We start from the raw sequence: 27,400 nt of genomic DNA, 5'->3' as shown, positions 1-27,400 counted from the left end.
ATGCGCTTGTACCCTCAAAGCTAACAACAGCCATAGCGGTGCTAGATTTTGTGGAAAAACAAATAATGGAGTCCCTTCATGTACTCGAAATGAAGGTGAAACTCATTTCGCATGTCAGAATCTGATATACAATACTGTAATCCTCAGAGGACTGTGGGCCGTGAGTTATGCTCGCAATGTGTGAGTGCTATAACGTCATCATTCACGTTTGGTGATGGTTAATCAGTAGAGTCTTTTGTTTTTTCAAGTGGAACACTGCAAAACATGTAGAACATTATTACGAGACGTATAAAGATTTGCCCAAAGATCAGTGGCCATCCACTATCAGATTTGTAGATAACTATCTTGATTGGAAAGGGCAAGATCCGAAACCAGCGAGACAAGGTTCGAAATCCTGGTGGCATACTTTCCTATACCTTGATTCGGCCTCTCGACTTCCGGATAGATACCGATTACTCCCTTTCTCTTCCTCTGCTGTTGCTCTTGCTCCTGCTTCTTCTACCTGTCCTGAAGCGGACGATGAGCTGCAACAGGAAGGTCCCACTGGGGTAGTGGTTCACAACGACCATGACCTGCCGGATGTGTTTGATCAAGAGATTCAACGAGAACTTTTACAGGCTAGTTTTGATTTAGATTCCCAGCAGACCCTTCCGCATACTCATTTCGATCGAGTTAGCACATCTGGACTGCCAGCGCATTATTATCAACATCCGATAGATGTAAATTACCCTTCGGCTGTCGGGTCTGATCGAGGTGTACAAGGACAAGCTGGTCAATGGCCTACTAGCGACCCCTCGTTCAATACCGTTGGAGACTACGACTGGTCTGACGCATCGCTGCCACTATCAGAAGAGCAGCAAGAATTCTGGTATAACATGATGAACGTTACCCGATAAAACTCGAAATCGCAGATTTGAGGGGAATAAATGGAAGCTTTGGGAGATACCCACATCGATTTACGAGACAAATTATCATACTGTAGATCACCTTGTCAACATACAGTATAAGGCATGGTGATGATAAGAGGATATGACGCTATATGGCTAAGGCTCCAGCGGTTTGAGATAGATGATGGTATCAAATCCCATTTTCCTCAGATCCTTCGCAGTCTCCTCGGCTTGTACCAATTTAGCACCTGACATCTCTACACTCGTTATCCTATTGGGTGAAAGTGAAACATATTTCATATCAGTCTACTGGATCTCAACGATTGATTCTGTTGACTTACTTTGCATCGTCAGTATCTTCTCCTTTCACTTCCAATACAACTTTCTTTCTCGACCCGTTGAGTAATACTGCGTTATCCTTCTTAACACTCTGAACTGCGAGGTCATATACAATCAATCATCTACGAAGTTAAGGGAGGTGGAATGGAAATCATCTCACCATAATCGTCGTCCGAAGGTAAATTATCTAGCTTTTCGGTCGGTTGTCCAGTAAGGTATCTCATACTTTTCTCTATATCATTCTTATCTTCATTGTTCTCATCTAATAATTCATTCAGAGCAGCATCCAATCCCTGCCACCACCTGTTCCCCCATACTCCATATCAGCATCTTATGGTACGGTGTGAATGATAGACAACTTACCAATTAGTCTGTAATCCGCCTTCATCAAATTTCTCTTTCATATCATCAACACCATATTGATAGGTCTTTCTTTCATCTTCACTTGGATGAAGCAAGAAACTAGCTTTGGTCGTCTTAACTCCTACCTCGTTGATACCGTTATCTAGATCTAGGATATGATCTTCGACCCAATGAAAAGGTGGGTTGTGAACAACTGCCGCTATGGCTATTTTGATAGCCATATCATCACCGATTTTAGAACCTTTCCCCCAAGGCATCTTAGGTCAGCTCATGGTCATTTCAAATGACTGGTGTGAATCGACCCACCATCATTGATATCTTTGTAGTTGGCTCCTCCCGGAGGTTGTAGCTGGACGCCATCGTCTCGAGCTATCACTACTGCCAGAGCAGATTGCGCGAGGGCCAGGAGTACAAGTGCTACAACGTATAAGAATCTGGGTTAGAGGACAGATCCAAATGCGATCGTGAAATGATGAATGAGTACTTACCGCGATTGATTGTTAACATCGTTCGATAGTGCAGGTCAACTCCGTTATAGACAGTATCAATCAGTTTGAGCGTAAGTATAACGTCAGTGATACAAGTGGGAACTCGTTGACAATTATACTGGTCTGCTCCATTGAACCTCTTTGTGGGATTCACTTCACTCCTCCAGAGTAAAGTGATACATCACCAGCGATAGTCCTTTTTGGGTCCATGGAGGCTAAGACTAAAGGGAACGTAGACGTCCTTTCATTCAGACGAGATTGATAAACCGTAACACCCCTTGTTCCAATGGGGTCCGATACCATCGTCGACCAGACTCCTGCATCAAGGACGGTGGTTGACAAGATGTCTGCTGATTGATCAGTATTCAGTCACGGCTTGGTCAGGCATGATGATGTGTATGAAGACGAGTGGTTTATTTGTAGGCATGATTCTTACAAAGTCAATCACGTACGTCAAAGGGAAACCAAACAAATCCGAACCGAAATTAACATTAACCCGTTCGGTTGCTCAACCTTGACGGCCGTAATGATCATTTCACCGCACATACATTATATTGCTATGCGGGCAAATAAGTTTCACTGATAGTCCCATTGTATGCGGTGAGCAAGTGCGAGATTAGGCTCCAGCGGGAGCATGACCTGTTCTCCATCACCTCCTGTGCACACGAGTGATTAGAACTGGCATGTGTTCTCTGTCGAGTTTCGTCACTCGGCTAAGCCCGCCTGTCTCTCCTGAATGAATCCAGGGTAACAACGACATAAACAACACTTGACAGTAGTATTGCCTCTGGTTCTCTCCCGTGTCTGAAGTATGGGAATTTGATTTTGCTTGGCAGACACGCAACAAGGAGTAAATTGAGCTAAAACGTGTGATTTGGGTGAAAGACACAAATATCGGAGTTTAACAGTTGCACCGCGAGGAGGAGGGAAAGAGAAAGATTGATTAATTTTGTCAACAAAGGATAAAGGACATCAGCGGCTTGCGGTCGATAAGGGATATCGGATACGGTCAAGGATTTTTCCTAGGTGAAGCACAGCTTTTGTGTTCATGCATACCACATCACGTCAGAAACAGCACTATACCGGACTGTAGGAACCGAGTCAAGTCAGGTTCCTTCTCCGAGGTTGGATAAACAGGAACAGCAGCCGGTAGACAGCGAAAAATTCCAAGGAAAAATCAGTGGAAGCGCCAATAAAGCTCGAGGTTCAATCTATCAGCCTACCCACAGGCTGCATTGCATGCTTTGTACATATATATTTCTCTTTTCTTCTCAATTGACAATTGACAACCATCATCATAAGATTGTGAACAGGCAGAGCTGTGGGTAGTCCGAGTGTATCAAAGGAACGAGACCAACAAGAGAATAAATAATAACGTTTCACATTGATCCGTGTTTTCCTTGCTCTTCCTCTCTCGCGTCCCGTCCCGATCCGACATTGACGTGATACGGCCAAGACAATAACAACCACCACCACCACCAAATCATCCCTCATCTCTCATCTCCTCTGTCTATCATTGGATCAATTTGGACAAGATCAGTCACCCATAACACAGCATCTACTCTCTTTTTCTGCTCTTCTCTCCGTATACCCCACACTTTCGCATCTCTCATTTGCGGACTTAACGATCAAGCAGATCTCTCTTTTGATATATATATATATTTATATATAGGTGAGCAACGTTTTCCTTTTCGAGTTTATCCTCACCCAATACATCATTTCCAATGATAAATCCACTTATATACATTCAATAAGCAGAAGACATTTCATAGAAAGCTAAACAGTAATAATTATATACGTCAGATAATAAACTCACGAAGACACGAACTACTCAAACGACCTTACGACTCCCATCTGACAGTGGCACCTAGCTACGCGCTTCTTCCATCTCTGTCTCAAAATGATCTTTTCTACTTCATTGATAATATCGATATTATCATCGACGGCGGTCGCCTTCGACCCATCCAAGAGGGAATTACACCCTCATAATATAAACAACCCCCACAGGAGTAATTTCAAAAGAGAAATCATCTCAGACGCCTCAAAAGTAGATGGCAATGCGTATGATTTCGTGATTGCGGGTGGTGGTGTAGCGGGTTTGACGTTAGCTGCCAGATTGAGCGAATGGTCAAATGTCACGGTACTGTGTATAGAAGCTGGTGGGGATGGTTCAGATGTAGAAGCGAAGATTGATACTCCAGGTATGTTTTACTGTTGCTTTCTCTTTGTCTTTGTTACGTTCAAGGAAAGAGATTTCTCTTGGCATCCAAAATTGCTTGGAATATCCGATTCTTGCACCAAGGATCACAGGCTGACAGATTGTGCACATCGTCCTTGTAGGTTATTCGTATCTGAACTCGTTGACCGGTTCAGCGTACGATTGGGCTTATAACACTGTTGCACAAGTGAGCCAGTTTCTACATGTGCTATGAACGATAGCATATATTGATTGGAGATTGAACCTACTGTAGACCGATTCTGGGGGTGCTACAAAATACTGGCCAAGAGGAAAAGGTTTGGGTGGGTCGGGTGCTATCAACGGAATGTTCTGGGGTAGACCAAGTGAACCCGAGTTTGATGCTTGGGCGAGTGAGTATATTCTCATCACTCTCACGTGCAACCAAGTATCGAGACTGACTGTAAAACTATTGATCAGCTCTTAACCCTAACACTGACGAGACCTGGGATTGGGATGAGATCAACAGATATATCAAAAAGGTTAGTATGATAATCCTACAAGGTCAATGAATAAAGATCTAATTGACGGTTCATTGTAGTCCGAAAACTACACTGCTCCCACTGCCGATGTCAAAAGCAAATTCTCGATGACTTCCGATCCTTCTTTGCATGGTTCCGGTGGTCCCATTCAAGTTGGTCACACACAGTATATATTCGACGAAGTGGCCAAGTGGATCCCGTGAGTCTCGCTTTTACCTATTTATGCAACCGTCGATGGGTGAATACTGACAGGATTATGACCGGTTAGTGCATGGATCACCTTGGGATTCCAATCCATCGATAACGCAGCTGGTGTCTCAAGAGGAGCATGGTTGTCCACTTCCACCATCAACGTTAAGAATCAAACTCGATCAGATTCCAAAGCTGGTTATATCGATCCCCTTCCACCCAGGTCCAACTTGGTCATCTTGACTGGTCAACAGGTGACTGAAGTCATCTTCAATGGCACGAAAGATGCAAATGGAAATATCATTGCGAGTGGTGTGACCTTCCAAGCTAGCAAAGGTGCGCAGAGCTATTCAGTCCAAGCCAACAAGGAGGTTTTACTTGCGTAAGTTTGCTCTCTTTGCATTCGTTCTTCTTTGCGTACGCTCATTTCTTTTGGTATAGCGGTGGTACTATTGGAAGTCCTCAGATCCTTCAATTGTCTGGTATCGGACCGGCGGAGACCCTTGACGGTCTCAACATCGATACTAAGCTGGATCTCCCCGTCGGTTTCAACTTGCAAGATCATGTTTCGTACTCCATGTACTGGTCTACACCGTAAGTCAAATAAACGCTTATGAACGCTTAGAGGATTTTATGCTGAGAATTACTAATTTTGCCTGATGATATAGACAAGGAACTTTCACTTGGAACAACCTGAGTACCTCTGCCGACCTCAAGGCTTCAGCTCAAACCGAATACGATAACTACAAAACTGGTCTTTGGACGTATGTCAACGAGGCTGTGGGTTATCCTTCCATGAATGACATTATGGACTCGGAAGACGAAGCTACCTCTTACGCTACCAACATCGCCGATCAAATGAACACCACTATTGCTAACGTCAAATCATGGCTCGATCTCCCCGACACAGTGGTCACCGGATTGCAGGCGCAATACAATATCATGCAACAATGGTTCACTTCCGATGTCGGTCAATTGGAGATTATCCTTACTATGCTTGGTAAAGGCGGAAATGAAATGGGCATTCAGGTCGCACTTCAACATCCATGGTCTAGAGGAAAGATCTTGATCTCATCCACTGATCCTTTCACTCAACCTGATATCAACCCGGACTACTTTGGTGTAGGATATGATATCGATATCATGTCTTATGGATCTGCTTTTGCCAGAAAACTCGCAGCCGCTTCACCCCTTAGCGATGTCATGATCACCGAAGTATACCCTGGTCCTACTGTTACTGGAGACGCTCTGAACAACTACACCAAGACCAACTGCGGTACCGAATACCACCCAATGGGAACTTGTTCGATGTTACCTAAAGATTCAGGTGGTGTAGTAGATACCACTTTGACAGTTTACGGTACTGGCAATTTACGAGTGATCGATACTTCCATTGCGCCTTTACATATCTCTGCGCACACCATGGCCGTCACATATGGTATCGCTGAAAAAGCTTCAGATATCATAAAGAAGAAACACTGGAAACAAGTCGTTCAGCAGAATACTACTTCGACCGCGGCTGGTTCAGACGAAGCTTCCACTGCCTCTGCTGGCAAAGCGACCGACACCTCGGTGACCAATGCTAATGCTGATGCGGCCTCGAGCTCATCAAGCTTATCGAGCGGTGCAAAGATCGGTATTGGTATCGGTGTAGGTATCGGAGCTGCTGTTGGTCTTGCTGCTTTGATTTTATTCTTCTGTTTGAGAAAGAAGAAGACCGGTGCGGCTGCGAACGAGAAAGGTTGGTATGATCAGAGGAATGTTCAAGGTGGTTGGGATGATGGAGCTGCAGGTGGTGAGTAGTTTGCTGCTGTAACACATGAAGCAGAATTAGCTGACCAATATTATACTTGATAGCATACAAAGAAGGATACGCTACTCCATCTCATCAGCCACAAGCTTACCCTATGGCAGCATTCGATAATCACGGATCATCCTCTGTCGCGGCTCCCTTCGCGGCCCACTCTCGAACTCACTCAGTCGATACGATGGCCACCGCCGATTTAGCCTCCAGAATACCACAGTCTCACTCTGGATATGGCTTGAGCGGCTCGTCAACTCCATATAGGGATGACCACTCGGATGACGGACATCATTATCCTGCGCCTCAGGGGGCTGCGGCTGCTTGGCCTACTCAACAGACTTACCAACCTGTTAACTTGCGATAAATGTTCACTGCGAGGAGAGGTCATATAAGATGATGAACGATGGACAATAATTGATATCTTACAATTTACGAATACAGCTAAATATGTTGGCCTTTTCTTTCTCTCGCATGGATATGATTCATTTTTCTGAAATTAGTAGATTAAATCTAGTCGTTTAGCTTAGATTAGATGAAGTAATGCATACACAAGAAATTTATGATTTCTTCAAAGAGATATACAAGGATTTAGCGAATATAACTGGACAGTGATAAGCGATGAAATCGGTAGGATTTGAGGATTGACATTATATACATGCGCCCTGCTCCGGTGGAAGGTCATGGTGATCAGAAGATGACTTGATGGACGTGCTGTTTCGTTTGGTGCACCGTAAATCAAGCAGGCGAAGCGAGGCTTTTCAGCCTTTCGACTCAAAAGTAAGATATCAAACCTTAGAATCGAGATACAGTATCGCATCTAGAGAAAGGATAGATACAACCTTTATTTAGACGACAGAGCAAAGGTGCTTAGACGTCATACTGTGCCATCATGCACAGCCCGCGAAAGTTGAAAGGGAATCTGGTTAGAAGCCTTGAAGAACATATTTCAACCCCTCATGGTTTCAGATCTTTTGTTCTCTTTCAGATGCCTCTCTGCCTAAAGATCCTCTGCACCCTTTTCTATCATTTGTGATCATGGATATGGATAGTAAAAGCAGCTTTGTCTTTCATCCGTTTGCTTTTCTGCCTTCAACGATCTGCCACAGTATCCTCACCGCATTACTCATTGCTGATGAAAACACGCCACCATCGTATATCATGTCACACGTAAGTCTCGTCTACCGCAAACAAGTGATTGCACTAACAGGATCTTGTATTACTCTACATGTGTAGAGAAAAACCCATGATCCATATGTTCGAACTGAACAAATGAAATATGACACATGGAAACCTGTTGAACCTTCTACCGACAGTTCCTTATACCCTACAGCCCAGATACAAATAGGCTTCCTGCCTCGATACCTGTTAGATTACCGGCTCGACATCGTGGATTCAAGCAACCTGTCACAGGATGATGCTACATTTGCAAGAGAAATTGAACGATATAAACAAAGGTTGTTCGAGACCGCCTTCAAACTCAGGAGTATATCCCTGTATAAAGACCATGGAGTTGATTCTCTAGATCCCGCAAGCTTGCAGGGCGAATATGAGAGGTCAATGATGCATTTTGCAACTCACATGGCAGTCAAGCGAACTATCTCGACTTGGAATAAAAGAGCTAGACAAGCCAGTATCTCACTTGCGATGTCATGTTCGAGAATCGAAATTCCTGAACCACTAGAGGGAACTTTTTCGGATTTGAGTTGCTGTCCTGACAATGGTACTGACGAGCTTGCTTTGACGTACTACAGTACGAACTACAAGATGATGAGAACTGGTGCTTCTACTGAGGACAAAAATTTCCTGGAAGCTTCTAAAGAGCCTTGGGAACGGATTATCGCAAGGATAAAGAGTGGACAGACCATCACTGAGTCAGAGGAAGCAGAAGTTAGAAATCTCGTTGGAGGATCGGAGAACGAATGAAGGGTTCACTCAACAGAGACTTATTTTGGTGACGACACGATGAAGGAGACAAAGGATATCTTGCACCTTAGATATACTATAATCCTCTATACTATATACGGCATCACACAGTACCGTAACTTGATGTGGCACATGAGCTCAGGGATGGTTTAGGCCATCTACAGTATACAGTGAGCTGGACAGTCCCTCGGTGAGTCATTCGAGTCACCCATTCACTTGTCAATTAAGGCTGTGCTTTGTTCGGCCACCAAGTCGCAATCAAGGAACAAACGAACATTTCTCGTGAAAAATTATGACGATGTGTGATACATCACAACAAAGGATCTGGGGTGCACTGCTCAGGCCGATTGGAAAAGGGACAAGATACTTACCTCGTTTTCTCCGATTCAAAAGACCTGTAGGTCAGTGGTATATCATGCACTGAGTTGCACACCTTGATTGACGGTCAACAGTGAATCATCTAACAATATTGACGGCCGCACTACTCGTTACAGTGTTGGGCATTTATTCAACACCTGACGCTTATACTGTACTCTCGGACCACTATTGTATCAGCCCGGTACGATTGATTTAGGGACTAATCTGGTTGAAGATCATTTGATCATTTTCAAGCAGCCGAATCGAGCTATTCCAGCTAGTAGAAACATAAGACGAAGATCCAGACTCATGGTCTCGAGATGAGCAACGACTGGTTTACCTACACCGGTCGGTCATTTCCAAGGACATCAATCCAATAGACCTGAACGTTGATACCTCAGTGGATGGTAGCCCAAACATATGCCCCCTTGTTCTCAGACCAGAGGCTTCAAATCTCCTTTCCGGCATCGTGTCGGAAGGTCAATCTGCTCGAGCTAGAGGTACAGAGCATTTCATACAAGTCATTGTGCAGTAGACAAGTAAAACAAGAAGATCAACCTCCTTTTGCCCATTCAAGCTTTAGGTCAACTTCCATTTATTCGTTCTGTCATTGAATACCTTCACTTACATGTGTGTGTAGTGTACTGCCGCCATAAACCCAGATCCTGTACACTGTGCTTTATGACTGAGATGCGATACGAAAAACTGGTTGTGGCAGAATCAATGCTCTGTACAGTACAAATACATTTCTGCTACCACCATAGCCTTCTACATCCGATCGAACATGTATGGGCTATGCTCAAGCATGCAATGTACCAGCTCCCTAGACGTCCTACTACCCTTGATGAGCTTTATGAAGTCGCTTGTGAGATCTGGGAAAAGTCAGATCAGGAAAAGATCGACAAATGCACAAGGAGCATGCCAAGGAGAATAGCTGCGGTCAAGAAAGTTTATGGTGGTCCAAACAAATACTAAAGGTATGCATCTAAACTTATTATTCTTTAGTAGAAAAAGGCGTAGCAGACTATGTACAAAGTTTCGTGTAGCTAGGGTGATGCATGCATGAGATATAAATGTTCGAGTTTCACTGTCCAAAAGTGCCATGTTCCCGAAGCGTTCCACCAATTGTTGCACCCCACTGTATTGCGAAATGTTGTATATCTACTGTATGTGAATTGTCTAAATTGTCGGAAAACTTTCAACAATACTGAACGTCGATTCTCTAAATACGATGCTTTCGAAATTATGTTAAGATGAATGCGGAGGTCGATGATGCGATTTCCTACTCAGCTGTGAGCTTACGAGCACAATTTCCTAGCATTTAGAAGGCAACTCAAAAAAGTGAAATCTACCTATCATACAATACATTAATTACAGTTTGATACGCTGCACCGCATCACCTTCGCATAGAATACTGCTGAGAATTATGAAGGATGAAATTGAGATCAGCTCGACTGGAATACTTCGCGTATTGTAAAAATTCACCATGTCCTTCGAAGTCTTCTGGTCCAAAAGATTGATTCTGTACATTACTATGATTGATCGAGTCACTGCGAACTGACTGATCCTTTTTAGGCTTTGGAATCGACATTCGACGTTGAACTTTTGACATTTTCCATGTTGTTTGGAAGACCAACAATTCAGATTATGACTGTCAATGGCTAAAAGGCTCATATCACTTGTGGTATAAATAGGACTCGATTTCACCATTTGAGTATACCTACTTCTCTCTTTTTGGTTCGTATTTATTTTCTCTCAACAATTTCAAGAACACTTTTCCCCATTGTCCAGTTGACGGATACAGTACTGTGACCAGCGACAATGACAGCTCAGTACAACGATCATGTCAGCAGGAAATAGAACGACAGTCCCAAGCACCACTCGACCACCTAGAAGTATCACTTACACAACGAGTGCTGTAGTGGGTACGAACGAAGAAACTTTGACTGTCGATGTCGAATCTCGTTATACTACTACGGGAAAATGGGCCCGGTTCAATCTTCAAGTGACCAGTCCCCAAGGTCAAGGGGAATATATCTGGCAGACATCAATGATGAAATCTCGAGGTCAGATCACTAACGCGCAAGGGGCTGTGATGTGGGGGAATGTTGAAGCTGCCATTGCGGCTCAAGGAATCCCAGGGGATCTACAAAATGATGTGAAATTAGATGTCTCAGAAGCTCTGAGTTTCTATCATGCGGGTAGGAACCCCTCAAAGACGATCAACCCTCACACCAGCAGTACCGATCGAGAGAGTAAGTAAGAGAAATACAAGTGTTATACATAGTTCTTTTTCTCTTGGTCGATCAAATTGCTCACTTCAGTGTCTTAGTAGATATACGCGAGTTTGAAGAGGAGAGATATGATGAGTATGCATGATTGATTGCATGTATAATGATACAGTACCGCAAGGGTGCATCTGTACATACGAACATATTTTGTCCGACAAAGTCAGTATCCTTTGATCACAAAAGTTATGTGCCCAATCACTTTGACATTTCTCCCACTATAGGCGTTTCGAACAATTCCTGTCTTTGCTTGAACGTCAATTCAGATCTTGAGACTAACCATATCAATTTGGCGAAGGCAGCCTCGTGCATCAGGTCGTAGCCTGGTAAGACACCTGTAAATTGTAAGACAAACAATCCAACATGTCAGCCTCAATCAATATGATCAAATGGATCAATCAGTAAGAGGGGTTCCGAGTCGACGTACCAATGCTCAGTAAAGTCCTTCCCTGGGTATACAAAGGATAAACATTAGGTATACCACATTGACTGATTACCACCACCAATATCTCCTTTTCTACCATCCTCTTGAGACTGAGCAATACACCAGAATGTTCGTTTATCGGCAGATTGCCCGATCCGTACGCAGAGATGATGACTGCTTTACACGTTGGGACAGCCTCAATCTGAGCTTCCAGTAGGGATCCGGTCATACCCGGGTAGATGTGGATGGACAGCACTGATGGTGAAGTAAGGAGTGGGATGAGGGGTGGCGGACGATTTGCTGAACGGGTAGTGAGGGGATATGATTGATCGTAGGCTATTCATGAGATGATATCGGTAAGAGAATATACTATATACGGTGGATATAACTGAAAGGGACATACTGATCTTCACGTTGAAGTTGATTAAAGGAGGTACGCAGGGGGTGGTGAATGCTGAGAACAAGTTGGGACTGCTTTTGGTTGCTCTGATAAACGGTGTGAAGCGTAATGAGAATGGGGTCCGACAGATGGATTAGTGGATGACGCTCTGTATGTGGAAAACGGTAAGACAGTCAGGCATACTTACCTAGTACCCCTCAAGAGCTGATGATTGAACACTATTCCTACACCAGCAAAGTCCAGAGTCCCAGTCACAAACAAGGAATCGAATATGTTACTCCACCCATCTGATCTTGGTCGGGACAATGGGATTTGAGCACCGGTCACGATGATAGGTTTACCTGCGTCTACGAAAAGGAAGGAAAGAATCGCCGCTGTGTATGCCTAATGAGGTAAAGGAGATAGATGAGCATACATTATGTTCACTACGCATAGGCCTCATATATCGGGACGGCCTCAAGGATGATATGTAGGAGGCTTACTAGAGTGTCTGTACCAGAGAGGATTACGAAACCATCGTAATTATCCCAATTCTCATAGACGAGCGAAGCTATTGTATTCCATTCTATTGTAGACCAGCACCTGATTAGCTTCAAAATTTCTCCTTCCCAAATAGTGTTTTATCACAATATCGTTGGCTGGATATTTGTATTTTGGAAGGAGAGGGAAATCAAGATCAGCTCACCACTAGGAGTCATTTCACTACTATCCAGATGCCTGTCCAAATCCAAGATCTCATACTCTACATTCGTACCCTTATCGTCCAATTCGGGCGTGATCAATCGTGGATATCGGATATTCTTGCCTACCAGCTGTGTAAGGACGGGCGAGGAGAATGATACGCTCGAAGAGTCGAAATGGCTTGGTGAGGTGAGAGAGGGATGGGATCGAATTCGTCGGAAGAACGTATCTTGGCGAGTCTAATAGATGTATAGAGAGATCAACATCATAAATCATTATGAAGGGGATCATATACGAGTAGGAAACTGAGAAGAGGACATTGTGGACAAGTACTCACAGGGGCAAGACCCCCCGCCGTGGGTTCAGAAGCTATGGTACCCCCTGTACCAATACAGCAGATCAGTCTTCTAGGCTGGTCGGGCGATGACATGTTGACAGCTCTCGGGAATCGATGAGGTGATTCGATCGTTCGACAAAATGGTCAGAGATGCGGTCTTTGGCAAGTATGTTTGTGGGTATCTTAATGGAGTTTCGCTCCGACCTGAGAATTGACTATTCAGCACAGGCTTCGGACCCTCCGGATAATTACAGAAAACAGAAAAGACAAAAGGTCGACAGTCGTGTTTTACGAGTACATCTCATACATGATGTTATACATGCCCAAGGGGGAATGGGGAATGGGGAATGGGAAATTGAAGAATGATTGTTGACGAGAAATGGGAAATTATTTTTGGTGCAAATTCGAAAAGATAAGCATCCTACTTCCGCCGGAAATGCGGAAGGACATCTCTGTGCCACAGATGAACATGTGCCTATCTATGTATGAACATATATGAACAAGTTATACGATGATGCTCTGACTGTTGCATGGACGAGATCGATACGAGATGATTAAGAGGTTATACATGCAGACGCAAAAGTGTTATACAAATCTTAGGTCTATTCCCCTTCACTCCCACTGTCGTTCATGGCATTCAATTCGGCAATCGCATCAGCCACGGCGGACTTCTTCTTCCTCTTCCTTCTCTTCTTCTTCCCGCTGGTATCTGTCTCAACCTCGACGATCTGCGCCTTCTCCTTCTCTTCCGCTTCTACTTCTTCCGGTCCTTCCTCATCTTCCCTTCTCCTCTTTTTACCTACGTCCACCCCTTCATTCTTCTTATTCTGATTTTCCGGCTGATTCTGCTGCTGCTGCTGCTTGTCCTTTTTCTTCTTTTTCATACTAAGCGGATTGACTCCCTTGACCTTCTTTCTCCCTATCACCGGCTGACTGACTGGCTGGTTAGCTCCTACTACATTCCCACCATCAACTACACCTTCCATCTCTTTCAGACCTTCCAACCGCCTCGCCTCCTCCCCTTTATTCTTCTCTCGTATGGTCGCTGTAGACGGAGGCGAGAGTACTAACACGCCAGTACGGTTGAAATGAATTATAGGTAGACCAGGGACGATTTCAAGGGACGTTCGCAGTGCTTGGGATTGAGAGGCGAGGACATAACGATGTTTGTTGGTCTGGCCTGTTGTTTCGTATCAGAGCATTAGCCAAGTAGACATGCAGTATTTGACCGGGCGCAAAGACAACGAGAGCCGAACTCACCTATGACATCCTTTAGACAATCATTCCCCTCGATAGCAGTCCTATGATTACATCTCCTCCTTTCGAATGTTTTGGCAAGATTCGTAGTTTGTTGATGATCTTTACCCAAGGCGTATAACGCTTCCATACAACATTGCGTTATCACTACGACGTAGAAGATCAGCTTGGTTGTATCATTCTATCATGTATGACGTTGCCTCGATATGGACGTTGACTTACTAGGCTTACATTCTCCTTGAACTACATCGCCCAACACTTTCACGATGTCCATATTGGATTTGGAAGATTCGAGAAGCACATCGTGAGATACTGTTTTGATCAATCGCGAAAGATCAGCAATTGTCTTCGTACGACAATGGAATGTAGTGATGTACGATACGAATCACTCCTTCCTCACAGATGCAGAGATGCTGAGAACGCCCACTCACCTAGAATCTGAAAAGGATGTCTGAACCCGAACGTCTGTACGTACAGGGCCATAACTCTCTTGTATGTCTTGGCTCGTTTCTGTCTCATCGTGGAGTACTTTGTTCCGCTGTTCTATGTGGCTGGGGGGTGAGTCTGCGAGTGATGTCTCAGAAGAGTTGTAATGTAGAGTGATCTTGCCAGTATCGATTTGTTGTTGTTCTACGTGCTTGTGCTTTCAAAAGTTCAACTTTTACCATACAACCAGGAACAGCTTCCACCGAAAATCACGTGATACCACTTCCGGACCACGTGATACTCACGTTGCATCTGTCACCTGTAAGTTAGAGCGAAAAGAGCAAGTAAGAAGATGGTAGCATAGATGGGATGTACAACAACCTAAAAATTATAACATCACTGACTCTGACTATACAGGACTTCATCACCAGATCATTACCAACAAGGTGCTTCGAACAGCGCAAGGGCCATATCGGTCTCGAGCTACGGGATTGGCTACAGACATAAATATCATTTTGGAGGTTTACTGTTAGGTTGGCCCGAATAGTGGAACGGAACCCTCAAGTTTGCTCAACAACGATATTCTGAAACTGAGACCGCATTATTTATCTGTTCTTTACACATTAAATTGCGTGAGATGGGGTCAAGCACTGTAGAGGAAGATGATTGGGAGACCGTAAGTGCTATGAATCTTTCAATTGCTCTCAGGCGGTACCGTGTTGAGAGCTGACACCATTTGTATTTCTGTATCCTTTTTAGGCCGAGATTTCCCTTCCTTCCGGCTCATCATCTTCTAAAACCGCGCCTGTTCCTTCTTTGAGACCCCAAGCCCAGACATTTCAACCTCGTCCTTCCCAGCCAAACCCACCACAACGTCAACAACCACAACCACAAGCGAGTTCTTCTCGCCCACAGCAGCCTGTCTTATTACAACGCCGTCCTACACCCCAACAACAGCAGCAACAGCAGCAGCAAGATAATGACGAAGGAGATGATTGGTTTAGAGGTAATAGACCGATGAGTAACAGACAGATATGGGATAGTGCGTGAGTATATCACCCTTTCTCTTAACTTTTACGATTTTTTGATCTTTATACGAAATACGATAAATCCTAATTTTGATATTACCTTTGCTTTTCAGGAACTCCCGTCCTGCGCCCACTCAAATAATCTCACCTCTCCCTCTCCCTACACCAAAAGTCCAACTTCTCCGACGTCCAGCCTCGTCCTCTCCGTCAAATAACGATAGTGCCAATAAAGGTGGGAATGGGAAGATGAAGAGCTTGGAAGAGAGGGAAGAACAATATCGTTTAGCTAGAGAAAGGATCTTTGGTCCTGGATCTGGATCTGGATCGGGCACCAGTGCCGATGTGGATGAACAGGAAGGAAAGATTAGTAGAGGAAATAGTAAAAGTGGAAGCGGAAGTGGAAGTAAGAGAGGTAGTCCAATACCGAACAAAGACAGAGATCCATGGGATGGATTGATACCTTCTCAAATTCGATCAGGATCGAATACGCCTAATCCCAATGGAACAAGAACTCCGAATGATAGACAGAGACAAACGCAAAGTCCAAAAGCATCTGATCCAAGAGGAGGGGGTGTGGTAAGACAACCGATTGGGCCCGGTGATGGAGTAGGATTTGGAGGAGGGAGATAATGCATTTGTACATATACAAGGATTGGTATAAGAATGCCTTTCGTATTGGAGTGACTCTATGATCAACAAAACCAGTTTATCTTTCTTTGTAGTTTATAATTATCGTCCCTGTCACGGGTCTTCGAATCAGTCTAATCCTCCCCTCGCCTCATCTGGTTTCATCTTCACTTGCCCCCATAGCCTATATTTAGACTTTCATCTCACATAAAAATAGTAGATATAAACCTTGCTTGCCATGTATTGTATTTTTCACTGTTCAGACATGGAAAATTTAGCAGGATCCATTCATCCAAAGAAGAAGATCCATTCACGTTGTCAGATCTGGGCACAAATGAAGACGATCGAATCCAACTCAAGACTGCAAATTTCAATTTTGCTCGGTAATATTTTCACAGCTTGGTGACCGTACAAACATTGTGCATTGGAAATTGTAGATTTGTAGGATTATATGATGCATTAAACCAACATACTAACTCCTCCCATACCCACCTGACCAGAATGCATTTGGCAACTCTCCCGCAAAATCTCCAAAGGGCCTTTCGACCAGTCCCAACTCTCCTTGACCTTGTCCCAACCATCCAATAGCCAAGATCGATTTAAATCTATCTCTGATCACTTTGATTTCCATCTCTCCTTCTCCTTCCTCGGCTACACTAGGAGTACCTAAATGATCTCTAGCAAGTTTAGCTTCTCTTGCTCTTTTCTTCTTCGATCCATTTCTTCCTCCTGCAGGTGATCCATTAACCGAAATTGAAATTGATGATCGTCTATTCTTAACATTGATAATTTCGTCCAAATTCAGATAACAAGTCACCATCCAGTCTACACCCCATACCAACATCTTCACTTTCCCTGATTTACCACCTTGGCCAGGGGCAAATGTCAGTCCACTTAGAGGTGTATGAAGAGAAGCTAAAGAACGGTGTAATTCGTTCAATTGACCTGCAGGTGAAGGTGCGAGTAATTTACGTTGTTCGAGATTGTACAATTGGAATGTATTGGTCGGTAAAGCGAGGATTAGGATTGGTGAGGAAGAAGGTGAGAATGATAGTGTCGTAGGTGGATATGGTAAAGTAGGTAAAGTAGCGTGAAGCTAGAATATACAATCGACATAATTAGTATGAATGATGATAGACCCCTGGATCAGAACATGGCGGTGGGAGAGAAGATTTGTGAGCTCACCTGTAAAGTATCCAAATTCCAAATTCCCACTCTACCCTCCAAATCACCCGCAGCCAACCATTGATTATCCTCACTAACGGCTAAACAAGATATCCAAGCAGCGTTCTCTTCCCTCTTACTGCCTCCGCCGAATCCCTCTTCATCGTCATTATCACTCTCTTCACTCTCTTCACTTTGTTGATCTTCATTCGTTTCCATGTCAACATCCCCATTGACGTTTCCCGTTCCATTGGGTTTAGGTTTGACCACTCGCCCATCTACAATCTTATCTTCTCGCGTGAAACACTTGACCACCTCGATTTCATCTTCATTTGCATCTTGTGATAATTCCAGAACCAACAATTGGCCAGAAGATACCAAACCCAAAATCAATCTTTGAGAATCATTCGTAAACGATATTGAGGACGATCCACAGCCTTTTGAGGGGATTGATAATTGTTCTAATTGGGTTGAAGAGGCCAGAGTGGATAAGAATGATTTGACACGTAAGGGTCGGATAGCGTTCCCTTGAGACTGCAGTTTACAGCGGGGAATCAGCTAAATATGAACTATCTGAGCAATCTGAAGAGTGTAAGAAGACTCACGGATAAATGGAAAAGCTTAGTTTCGTATAGATCAGAAACAGCTAACCATTTCCCATTAGGCGATATGGAAGACGAGATAATATTGGTTCTCAACTTTCAGATTGAACAGATCGAATGATTAGCTAGATACACCAGACTCATTGATGATGATACGTTCAAGGGAAAGTTGGCCCACCTTCAATTCCATCTCCAGCACCTTCTCCCAGCCCTGTTCATCCTCCAATACCTTCCAAACACCTACGCTCCTATCTTTCCTACCCAATATTAATCTAGCCTGAGGAGCGAACTGTACTCTTCCGTCTGTCATATAACCCATCTTCCTCGAGAAAGACTCTTCGAACATCACCCTTGATCCACTCGCTCCCTTGAATTTACCTAGTGGATTCTTCACCAATAAAGACGAGCCGGAATCAGGCGTGCCAGCGGATATAAACGTGAGAGACATGTCCCATCCTCCTGAAGCTATCACCGGTGCGTACCCAGGATTTATGCTGGTACCAGAAAAAGGTGTATATGGGGGGAATACAGCCAAAGCTCTAACATCGTGAGAATGAACTCGTTTACTGGTTGTTAAAACCCATTGAGAACCTGATCCGGAAGTTGAGGGCACATTGACGAATTGACATATCCTTTGATCAGGTCCAGAGGTGAAAACACTTCGACCGCCCTATCGATATAGTCATGAGATTAGCTGACTGATGAGGTATAATATCAGTAACTAGATATAATTATACTCACTGGACCAATCGTAAGACACATTCCATCTGCTTTATGAGCTCTGAAATGCTGTTGTTGAGCCATACTTTGTCCATCCCAGAACGTGACATTTCCTAACGAATCGGATGTAACGAAATTATGATCTCTACAAAATATCATCAGATATCAGCTGAAGTCTGAACAGTTTCATCAAGATTATGTTGCCTTAGTTATGACCTTATACGTACGGTAATACGCCAACGCCCCATACGATTGTTCCTCTTTGATTTCCAGCTGGTGTACCAGCTTTCTTCCCTCCTCTACCTGCTTTCGCCAACTTCTCCAAAACAGCTCTAGATTTCAATGTGACTCTATTGCTCTGATTGGGTTTAGACGGATCGAACGGAGGAGGTAATTCCCATTTCCTAAATGATGAATCGGAATTACCCGTAATCAAATATGTATTCCTCCATTCATAATCACCCTCAGACTCGGAATTGGTAACGGAATCGGAAGATTTCACCAATTTCGGTACGCCCCATGCGATTGATACTGTCCTTGTTCTTGATGGGAGAGTATCACATCGTAACAACTCTGATGGAGGAGGTTCGAGAGCGGGAGATTTGTTGAACATCGTTGGAGGGGGGATACTAAGGAAATGCAGTGTTGAAGAAGAGCTCGAGAGACATAGAAGGTCTTGAGTGGGAGCAACGGAAAGTGTCCATAGAGGAGGTGAAGGTATATCGTATGTTTGCTATTGGATGATTCAGCAATCATTCAGGTATACACCAACGTTCAGAAAAGTGATATGCTGGCTTACAAGGATTCTACCGGTGATTAGACATCTTTCGGTTAAATCGTTAGAGTCGGATCCAGCGGTGAACAACCTCAAATCTTCTAGTTTAGGTACTGAATATGATTTCGTATGGAAGTTCAGTGGGTCTCTGATGACCAGTGCGATGGATGAGATAGTAGGGTGGGTCAGAGTAGGTGGTAGAGTCTATCAATCAATCAAATTATCAGCATCGATACGAGGCAGGAGAAGACCTTGTGACTTACCTTCTTCAACACCCAGTTCCCACTCATATTCCCCTCTTCATCCCTTACATAGTCCCAAACTTCGACCTCTCCGTTTTCTCTCGCTAATATCAGCACACCGAATTCATCTTTATGATTGGTGTGCTGCTGTTGGCCGTCCCTCGACTTGCCCTTTGACGAAGAAGCAGCAGGACCTCGAGGTGGAGGTAATGGCAGAGGTGCGAAGGAAAGAGCTGTGATAGGTGATGGAGTATGATCGTAGAATCGTATTCGATGCAGCGGGTAGGTAGTCGATACGCCGGACATCGTTGCAAGTGTTGGCGTGACTTGTATACTGTTCTACACAGTTGATGGTTTGCAAGACAAGAGGCATGTAAGACCGCTCAACATGATCTGATTGTCAACAGTCAAAATTCAAAATTCGACAAGATTTCACTGGATTTCAGAAATCTCCATTCAGGTACGGAACAGGGAGATGCGATCAGTGATGACAGTCTCAAATTAATGACACGTCATCCTTTTTACTCCTTCCTGCGGCGATGCCCGCAGGTCCGATCATCCACCGAAGGAGTAAGGGTGATTGATGATCATGATGTTTGATAAAGAACGATAGAGATGGTGATGATGCTGATACCATGGATGAAGACATTAATCATCACTTTCACGATCCTTCTTCAAGAAAGAGATAGGAGGACGCCAAAACATCATGGCTCCCCCACCCCCAGACCACAAGTCATATCCCAAAACAACCCCTCCCTCCATTCTCCTGGTCATACTGGACATACATCCATTATCATGGTCTCTACTAGCTTCTCCACCTCCCTTACCATCTGTTCCCGATCAACCGATCATAGACAAAGCTCAAGCTACACCCGTATCTCTACCTGATTTCGTCACTTTACTCATGGTATTCCTTAATGCTCATCTGGCGAGCAGGTGGGGTAATGAGGTGGTAGTTTATGGTGCCAGTGCGAGTAGAGCGTGAGTGACTAATTTTACATAAACAGTCCTGCAATGGCCTTTATCTGGTGCAATAACGAGAATGACAAGTAACGATTGATTTTGGGAAAATAGCAAGTTATTGTATCCTCCACCATCGAACGCAGTTGCTGGTCCCTCAAAGCCTCGTCCGAATACATATCACCCCTTCCAATTGCTAGATACAAGGATAGAAGAAGGTTTGAAGGAGATGGCAGAAGAGGAACAGAGTAGGATTAGGAATGGTGATATCAAATCATTAAATCGTATGTTCATATCCATTGCAGCCTCACAAAACGCCTGAAGAGCTGACATCAAGGATTCATCCAGAACCACCAGCGATGGTGTCGGCCCTGACCAAGGCATTATGCTGTAAGTATAGCTAGGCTTCCAATATACTCATAAAAGGGCAGAGTTGACTTGATACCATACCATTAGTTGTCAATCGAATCGTTCCCCATACTTCAGCCTCAGCGGCCCTGGTAGACCCAACAGCTACACAGGATCCCTCAGCGGCTGCCACAACAGGTCCCGATAAACCTGAGACACGCATACTAGTCATAAATGCTACGCCTGGTGAGAACGTATCGAATTCTTCTTCATCAGATCCAGATCCGACGAACGGGAATGGGAATGCAAATGGACAAGTTGATGGGACAGCACCAAATGGGAAGAGTGGGAATGGAGGTCAGATGAGAGGTGGTTATGTGGGGTTAATGAATTGCGTTTTCGCAGCTCAGAAAGCTGTAAGTTTTCATTTTGGTTTCGAAAGGGACTAAAGGATTTTTTTTTTATGGATTGTGTAGCTGATAAGGTGTTTTCGGTCTCGTTTCTCATTGTTGCAGAAGGTCCCTATAGACGTGTTATCCCTTCCGCCACCAAGTATAGATGCCTCGCCTCCCATATTCTTACAGCAGGCTGCGCATCTAACGGAGGGGATTTATTGGCAATGGAATGGACGCGGAGGGTTATTGCAGTATCTACATGTGAGCCATTTTTGTTGAGAAAGCTAGAAAGATGCTGGTCATCTGGTTGATATACCACTTCTGATGGTGTAGGCTCTATATCTCCCTCCACCATCCCTCCGTCATCATCCCTTCGCAGTTCCACCTCAAGATGCCGTCGGTTTCCGAGCGGTATGTTTCTGTCATCATAAGACGCTAGACGTAGGGTTCGTGTGTAGCGTCTGTCTGAGTAGTGAGTCTAGCTACAACTTACCTTTCAAGCTTTACTTCGGTAGGCTGCAAATCGCTGATATCTATCTCGAATCTTCTTTCATAGTCTTCTGCGAACCTAGACCAGTCTGTCTGATGTGCAAGTGAGTGTGACCAAGTGATCATCTATCTCCAGACGTCACACCGAATTCCCTCGACGTTTGACCACTGAAGTGATGCAACTCATATACTGATCTGTGATTATGTCTCTGCAGAACTCGATTCCCCATCAAATCCATACCAACCCTCAAATCACTCGCAACTTACATCGAACCGATACCTGTGCCCGATACAGTCCCTCCTCCACCTATTCCTAAGGGATCTAAAACTCATAACAACAACAACAATAATGAGAATAATAAAAAAGACAAGAATAGAAGTATGATCAATGGTGGTTCAGGGAGAGGTGAACCTATAGAGATCGACTGAATATGAGATATGTGATAGAAGATTCACCAGTCTTGTTGTATGAATGAGTAATTTTGTAGCGCAATTCAATTTACATATCACATATCACATATGGATCATAGTGGATAACAGAAGTACAATATCCAACACGCTGTGCATCATATCAATACATCATTATACAGTACTGGCATTTACAGTACCGAAGTATTTCCATCAGGTTCAGATCAATATTCTTTTGACTTTCTACGTTGCTTCATCTCTTGAGCAAGTTGACTTTGACAAACCTCCTCACGCCAATGTCTTGCGTGCTTGAGGATCCCATCGATCGTATCATCCATTGCTTGACTACCTACCTCACCGTAACTCACCTCCGCATCAATACGCAGACATTCCTCCACGGCTTGTTCGAATTGTTCATGTGGTTAGCGATGCCATCCTTCCCTTGAGGTGAATCGTGACTGACTCGTCCTGGGATGTCTTGATATAATTCAGGTTTGACAGGAAAGTGTTGGGCTCTACCAGTAAGGCATCGGGCAATGCGACACCTATCCTGCCTTCTAAGGCAACTGAAAAAGAAGCTTGGCTCGTCGATCTATCCTTTTATATGTCATGTCTTCTCTTTCTCACTGAGAGAATCGCCAGGTGTCCAATCTGGCTGGACTCACTGTACTATATACATATATATCTTGCTTTCTCCTGTTTCATACCTGAGTGAAAGGAAAGGAGAGCACTAGACCTTTTAGGGTCAGTACTCAGCGGTGCATTTCAGAAGCTCGAGTCATCGTTAAAGGGGTTGTGCATCCTCTCCGTGATCCCAATTATTCGCCACAAGAATTATCATCCGCTTCACCGAAGATACTATTCTGTAAATATGCATTATATGTCGAGCAATCTTCTGCTTTGAGGAAATCAGTTAATTCAACCATGAATCATATGCTTTGCTTTACCACAAAGATGTTACAGAAGTTGAACATCGCAGAGGTAGCGGCGATACGAGGACCGATCTCATCTGGTCGATAGTAATACGTCAGGTGGAGATAAGCACCGGGAGCCATACCGGCTTCGAACAGACCCAAAACCATTGAAATCAAACAGGTACATTGCATGTACACGAGAGGTAAAGCCTTATGAAGCTAAGAAATATTTCTATAATACAGATCAGGAAGTACCCTTAGTCTTCAGATACACCGATCTCTCCTCCTTAGCTTGAGACAAAAGGTCTTCCAGCGGTGCTCTTCGAGACTCCTTATTCCTCAAGACCCCCTTCATAGTAGCTTCCAAGAAACTCGTCAGAGCCCCATTCATATCCCCTTCAAAAGCTCGCTGATCGTTACATTCCCATCCTTCTTGCATCGGAATCTGGATTGTCGTATCTTCTTCAGAACCAATATGGTGGGCTCTGAGGATGAGGTCTAACTTGTGCGAATATGCACATTTACCATTCTCGATGTAAGCAAGAGAACTTTGGGGATCGACCCTCTTGATTGAAGACAGGTGATATGTGTTCTACAACCGCATGACATACGTTAAGCATGGTCTGGATCATATACTGTATGAGTATCTGGACTTACTTGTTTACGGGGATCTTTGAGTACCACATATGGGCTAGCAGATTTTGCATCCGATGAAGAAAGTACCATCGTTCCTGAAGTGCAAAAAGTCATTCAATCCAACCACTACGGTGAGACGTTAGAGAATGATACAGTACTTACTGTCAGGTTGAGTTGAGCCACCACTTGTGATGCTCTTCCGCGGTCGATCTTCGGTCACTTGGCTAGTATGAGAGGGTCGCTCGTAGTCCCTAGGATACTCTTGTGCTTCTGGAAAAGCATAATATCTTGAGTACTCCTGGCTACCATACATAGCACCAGCTCGAGCGGCACTCAGCTTCTCCGTTAAACTCGCTCGTCGAGGACTGGGAAGAGTTCTAGAAGAGTTGTCATACACATATTCGCCACTCGGATACGGCATACTAACCTGCCTACATTGAGGATCGTAATATGTATCGCCGTAAGTGTTGGTACTTAGAGGGTATTGACTGTGAGGAAACATGTTGATGGAGTCTATGGAAGACCCCCGGGAAACGGCTATACTGTGATGGTATGGATTATATACCTTGAGACTTGGTCAATCATGTCTCATATATCCTTTAAGAATCGTACCAATCGACCTTCCGATTGGCAAATCCGCCACAAGAAAGATCCTTCCATTCTTGTCGAAGTTCTCCTGTAGCAACATTCTACGGAATCCTTCGAAGTAGGAGATCTTAGCTATCAGTGGGCCCGTCATATAGCTCCACGATGAGATCCATTCAGCTTGATGGAAGGCGGTCATCACATACGCGGTGTATACTGTAGTGATGCTGTAAACCGACCTCGGCTTTTGGTGCTTTTAATTCGCTGAAGCCCATGCCATACTGAAGCTCAACGGATAACCCTAACAATCTAAGGGTACTTTGTGTTGGGTGAACGATAATTAGATAGATGCTGTTTTCGGATAAGTGTGGTCGTTTATACTGTGCGTTGAGAACCTTTGAGCACCGTGGAATCTGCACTATTGCAAATCTGCCACCTGGTCAAGTGAGCAATGTAACAAGTACAATCCAATCAGCTCATGCTCGAAAAATTGCATATATATACACTGGAAAGGAGATGGCGACATCGCTATCAAGTATGTTTCTGGTAAGAGGATTCGCAGTGCAGTCTTGTACATAAGGTCACTCGACCCGGTAACATGAATTGTAGATGACATCCCTCACTCGGACAAACTCATTTAAAGGTCTCTATGAATCTATCATAACATTTTTCGAGCTGTTTGGTCGTATCAACTTCCAAATCTTTGACGACGCTCTGGTCGATCAGCTCTCGTCCGACTTTAGATTGCAGATCACGCTTGATACTAGCTTGCAGGGTATTCATGAACTCGCTTTTTGGCCTTTGATGCAGAGACGTTGCCGTGGGTCGATCAAGGAGGAAAGATTCATGGAAGTCTTCTTCCGTCTTGGTAATCTCTTTAGGGTACGACAACTTGATTTGCCTAGGGGTTATATAATTCGCATGATATCTTCTTACTCGATCTTCAACACAGGTCATACTTATCGCTCGTTCATTTGAAGTCGCCTTAGGTTCATAAAACTTCTCCACAGACGATTCGACATGTCCTCCCACCGCATTCCAATAGGCATCAGAATCACTGATATTGTCATATTCCTGTTTGATTGTACATCTAATAGAAGTTTCTTTACTAAACCCAGTTAGCTGTCCTCTATATTTAGGACCAATGGTAAATACCACACCATGATAACCTTTTGGGATCGGTTCCGAAGCAGTGTTAGTTGTCTTCTTCGATTCATTGGATTTATTGCTGCTGGTCTTCACACTTGGACCTTTGGATGAATCACTTCGATTATCATCATGCATATTCATATCACTGAGTCTGTCTGCCGCATTCTTGATTGCTTCATCAACATCATCATCAGGCATCTCTTCAACCTCGATCTCAAAATCAAAGATCGCTTCTGAAGGTCGACGGTGTGGTATATCCCTCGAAGATCTGGGCGTCGCTTTCTTCGGCATGGGAGACTGACGACTCGTACTGTTGCCATAGCTCCCTCGAGACATCGAGTTTCGTCTTCCATGAGCCTGAGGATAATATTGCGGTTCACCAAAAGATGATCCGCTTCGATATTCACTGGAACCGGCAGGTCCATTCGATTGCATGGACGCTCGTCTTCCTTGGACGAATCCAGCACGATAGGCCTCTTCGTTTGCCAAAACGAAGGGCTCAGTAGGAGGAGGTACGTACCCGTAGTTAGGTGGTGATTGGTACCGCGGAAGACTAGAGCTCATACATTCTAGATGACTACATTGAGCTCCTGGATAGAAGGTGCAGGGGGTGGATGAATAGCGTGTGGAATAGCTCATGTTCAGAAGAAGGCAAAAAAGGATCTGGACCCAAGACCGCGCTGTTCGATGCGACTAAAATGTCGTAGAAGAGTGAAGATCAAGAATTGCAAGGCATAAGCTAAGCATTCGATGGCAAATGACTTACTATACTGTAGTCGCATGGACGAAGACTGCTTGATCAGATACCCTCTACACTTATACACTTATATAACATGAACCATGAAGCCCGACCAACTCGGGCGAGAAGTATAACCCCTTTGATGCTTCCTTTATGCCGAGATTCCACTCCACTAGCATATCGGACCCACACTAGGCTGTGCGAAGTGAGGTGACTGGAAAGGAGCAGAGGTTGGGCACACGACATGCATATCGTGCTGAGCGAGTTGTCGTAATTTCATCGACAAAAGAGGTCGATCCCATTGGTATCCTGAGCGTTCATATGTTTACATCTCCACGTCTAAAGATATCTGCGGATAGGAAAAGTCAAGATGATTGTCGGTCAGTCTTCGTCGATATGAAGGGAGGATATGTGATCGTAAAAGGGCAGACCTACAGCAATGTGCGTATCATTCAAGGTAAGCAGTGGGGGTCGACGGCGAGGTATATTACTGCAGATTTCTGCGGTATCGGCGAAGTCGCCTAAATTGCGGTTGCAGTCCGAAGAATTGGTGAATATGAGAGGTCGTCATCCGAAGTAGTTGCGCGCTTTCCAACAGGTCAACACGGTACACAAATCAGACAATTAGTGTTTGGACATAGCCATATCACGTCAATACCGTTCGAGCCTTCGTTATTAACCAACTCCCATATTATCCCGCAAAGAATCAGGTTAATGTGTGTAAGCATTTGAAAACAG

The 27,400-nt window shown here is 44.2% G+C and overlaps 12 protein-coding genes across 12 annotated transcripts; 6 read left to right on the top strand and 6 right to left on the bottom strand.

Annotated features, from left to right (window-relative positions):
• Window positions 1-111: 111 nt before the first annotated feature.
• Window positions 112-896, top strand: L199_001648 (uncharacterized protein; the record flags this gene model as incomplete). Its single annotated transcript, XM_064887401.1, has 2 exons — window positions 112-160; window positions 271-896. The coding sequence occupies 2 exons, from the start codon at window positions 112-114 to the stop codon at window positions 894-896; spliced, it is 675 nt and encodes a 224-aa protein (XP_064743473.1).
• Window positions 897-1,043: 147 nt separating this feature from the next.
• L199_001647 (uncharacterized protein) lies at window positions 1,044-2,096 on the bottom strand (the record flags this gene model as incomplete). The annotated part of the gene is made up of 6 exons (XM_064887400.1): window positions 1,044-1,158; window positions 1,229-1,322; window positions 1,387-1,529; window positions 1,590-1,830; window positions 1,896-2,006; window positions 2,078-2,096. The coding sequence occupies 6 exons, from the start codon at window positions 2,094-2,096 to the stop codon at window positions 1,044-1,046; spliced, it is 723 nt and encodes a 240-aa protein (XP_064743472.1).
• A 1,881-nt stretch (window positions 2,097-3,977) lies between these two features.
• L199_001646 (uncharacterized protein) lies at window positions 3,978-7,152 on the top strand (the record flags this gene model as incomplete). The annotated part of the gene is made up of 9 exons (XM_064887399.1): window positions 3,978-4,278; window positions 4,418-4,482; window positions 4,549-4,666; window positions 4,734-4,795; window positions 4,855-4,994; window positions 5,064-5,366; window positions 5,426-5,578; window positions 5,653-6,779; window positions 6,842-7,152. The coding sequence occupies 9 exons, from the start codon at window positions 3,978-3,980 to the stop codon at window positions 7,150-7,152; spliced, it is 2,580 nt and encodes an 859-aa protein (XP_064743471.1).
• Window positions 7,153-8,057: 905 nt separating this feature from the next.
• On the top strand, window positions 8,058-8,711 carry L199_001645 (uncharacterized protein; the record flags this gene model as incomplete). Its single annotated transcript, XM_064887398.1, has 1 exon — window positions 8,058-8,711. The coding sequence occupies one exon, from the start codon at window positions 8,058-8,060 to the stop codon at window positions 8,709-8,711; it is 654 nt and encodes a 217-aa protein (XP_064743470.1).
• A 2,200-nt stretch (window positions 8,712-10,911) lies between these two features.
• L199_001644 (uncharacterized protein) lies at window positions 10,912-11,331 on the top strand (the record flags this gene model as incomplete). Its single annotated transcript, XM_064887397.1, has 1 exon — window positions 10,912-11,331. One exon carries the CDS (start codon window positions 10,912-10,914, stop codon window positions 11,329-11,331), a length of 420 nt encoding a protein of 139 aa, XP_064743469.1.
• Window positions 11,332-11,554: 223 nt separating this feature from the next.
• On the bottom strand, window positions 11,555-13,291 carry L199_001643 (uncharacterized protein; the record flags this gene model as incomplete). Its single annotated transcript, XM_064887396.1, has 7 exons — window positions 11,555-11,691; window positions 11,784-12,116; window positions 12,184-12,266; window positions 12,368-12,564; window positions 12,663-12,745; window positions 12,866-13,100; window positions 13,199-13,291. The coding sequence occupies 7 exons, from the start codon at window positions 13,289-13,291 to the stop codon at window positions 11,555-11,557; spliced, it is 1,161 nt and encodes a 386-aa protein (XP_064743468.1).
• A 509-nt stretch (window positions 13,292-13,800) lies between these two features.
• L199_001642 (uncharacterized protein) lies at window positions 13,801-14,974 on the bottom strand (the record flags this gene model as incomplete). Its single annotated transcript, XM_064887395.1, has 4 exons — window positions 13,801-14,378; window positions 14,459-14,602; window positions 14,678-14,767; window positions 14,887-14,974. 4 exons carry the CDS (start codon window positions 14,972-14,974, stop codon window positions 13,801-13,803), a joined length of 900 nt encoding a protein of 299 aa, XP_064743467.1.
• A 544-nt stretch (window positions 14,975-15,518) lies between these two features.
• L199_001641 (uncharacterized protein) lies at window positions 15,519-16,539 on the top strand (the record flags this gene model as incomplete). Its single annotated transcript, XM_064887394.1, has 3 exons — window positions 15,519-15,557; window positions 15,641-15,927; window positions 16,023-16,539. 3 exons carry the CDS (start codon window positions 15,519-15,521, stop codon window positions 16,537-16,539), a joined length of 843 nt encoding a protein of 280 aa, XP_064743466.1.
• A 469-nt stretch (window positions 16,540-17,008) lies between these two features.
• On the bottom strand, window positions 17,009-20,345 carry L199_001640 (uncharacterized protein; the record flags this gene model as incomplete). Its single annotated transcript, XM_064887393.1, has 8 exons — window positions 17,009-17,632; window positions 17,722-18,234; window positions 18,306-18,398; window positions 18,481-18,972; window positions 19,044-19,167; window positions 19,250-19,755; window positions 19,822-20,001; window positions 20,061-20,345. 8 exons carry the CDS (start codon window positions 20,343-20,345, stop codon window positions 17,009-17,011), a joined length of 2,817 nt encoding a protein of 938 aa, XP_064743465.1.
• Window positions 20,346-20,745: 400 nt separating this feature from the next.
• Window positions 20,746-22,660, top strand: L199_001639 (uncharacterized protein; the record flags this gene model as incomplete). The annotated part of the gene is made up of 8 exons (XM_064887392.1): window positions 20,746-21,020; window positions 21,114-21,283; window positions 21,348-21,389; window positions 21,456-21,763; window positions 21,863-22,003; window positions 22,076-22,214; window positions 22,299-22,335; window positions 22,447-22,660. 8 exons carry the CDS (start codon window positions 20,746-20,748, stop codon window positions 22,658-22,660), a joined length of 1,326 nt encoding a protein of 441 aa, XP_064743464.1.
• Window positions 22,661-23,797: 1,137 nt separating this feature from the next.
• L199_001638 (uncharacterized protein) lies at window positions 23,798-24,691 on the bottom strand (the record flags this gene model as incomplete). The annotated part of the gene is made up of 3 exons (XM_064887391.1): window positions 23,798-24,145; window positions 24,211-24,284; window positions 24,352-24,691. The coding sequence occupies 3 exons, from the start codon at window positions 24,689-24,691 to the stop codon at window positions 23,798-23,800; spliced, it is 762 nt and encodes a 253-aa protein (XP_064743463.1).
• Window positions 24,692-25,407: 716 nt separating this feature from the next.
• Window positions 25,408-26,562, bottom strand: L199_001637 (uncharacterized protein; the record flags this gene model as incomplete). The annotated part of the gene is made up of 1 exon (XM_064887390.1): window positions 25,408-26,562. One exon carries the CDS (start codon window positions 26,560-26,562, stop codon window positions 25,408-25,410), a length of 1,155 nt encoding a protein of 384 aa, XP_064743462.1.
• Between the last annotated feature and the right edge of the window lie 838 nt (window positions 26,563-27,400).

The sequence above is a fragment of the Kwoniella botswanensis genome, chromosome 1 (genome assembly GCF_036426115.1).
Source record: "Kwoniella botswanensis chromosome 1, complete sequence".
In the NCBI taxonomy this organism is placed as follows: Eukaryota; Fungi; Basidiomycota; class Tremellomycetes; order Tremellales; family Cryptococcaceae; genus Kwoniella; species Kwoniella botswanensis.
The sequence above is the reverse complement of the archived record's forward strand: the minus strand, read 5'-3'. Positions and strand labels throughout refer to the sequence as shown.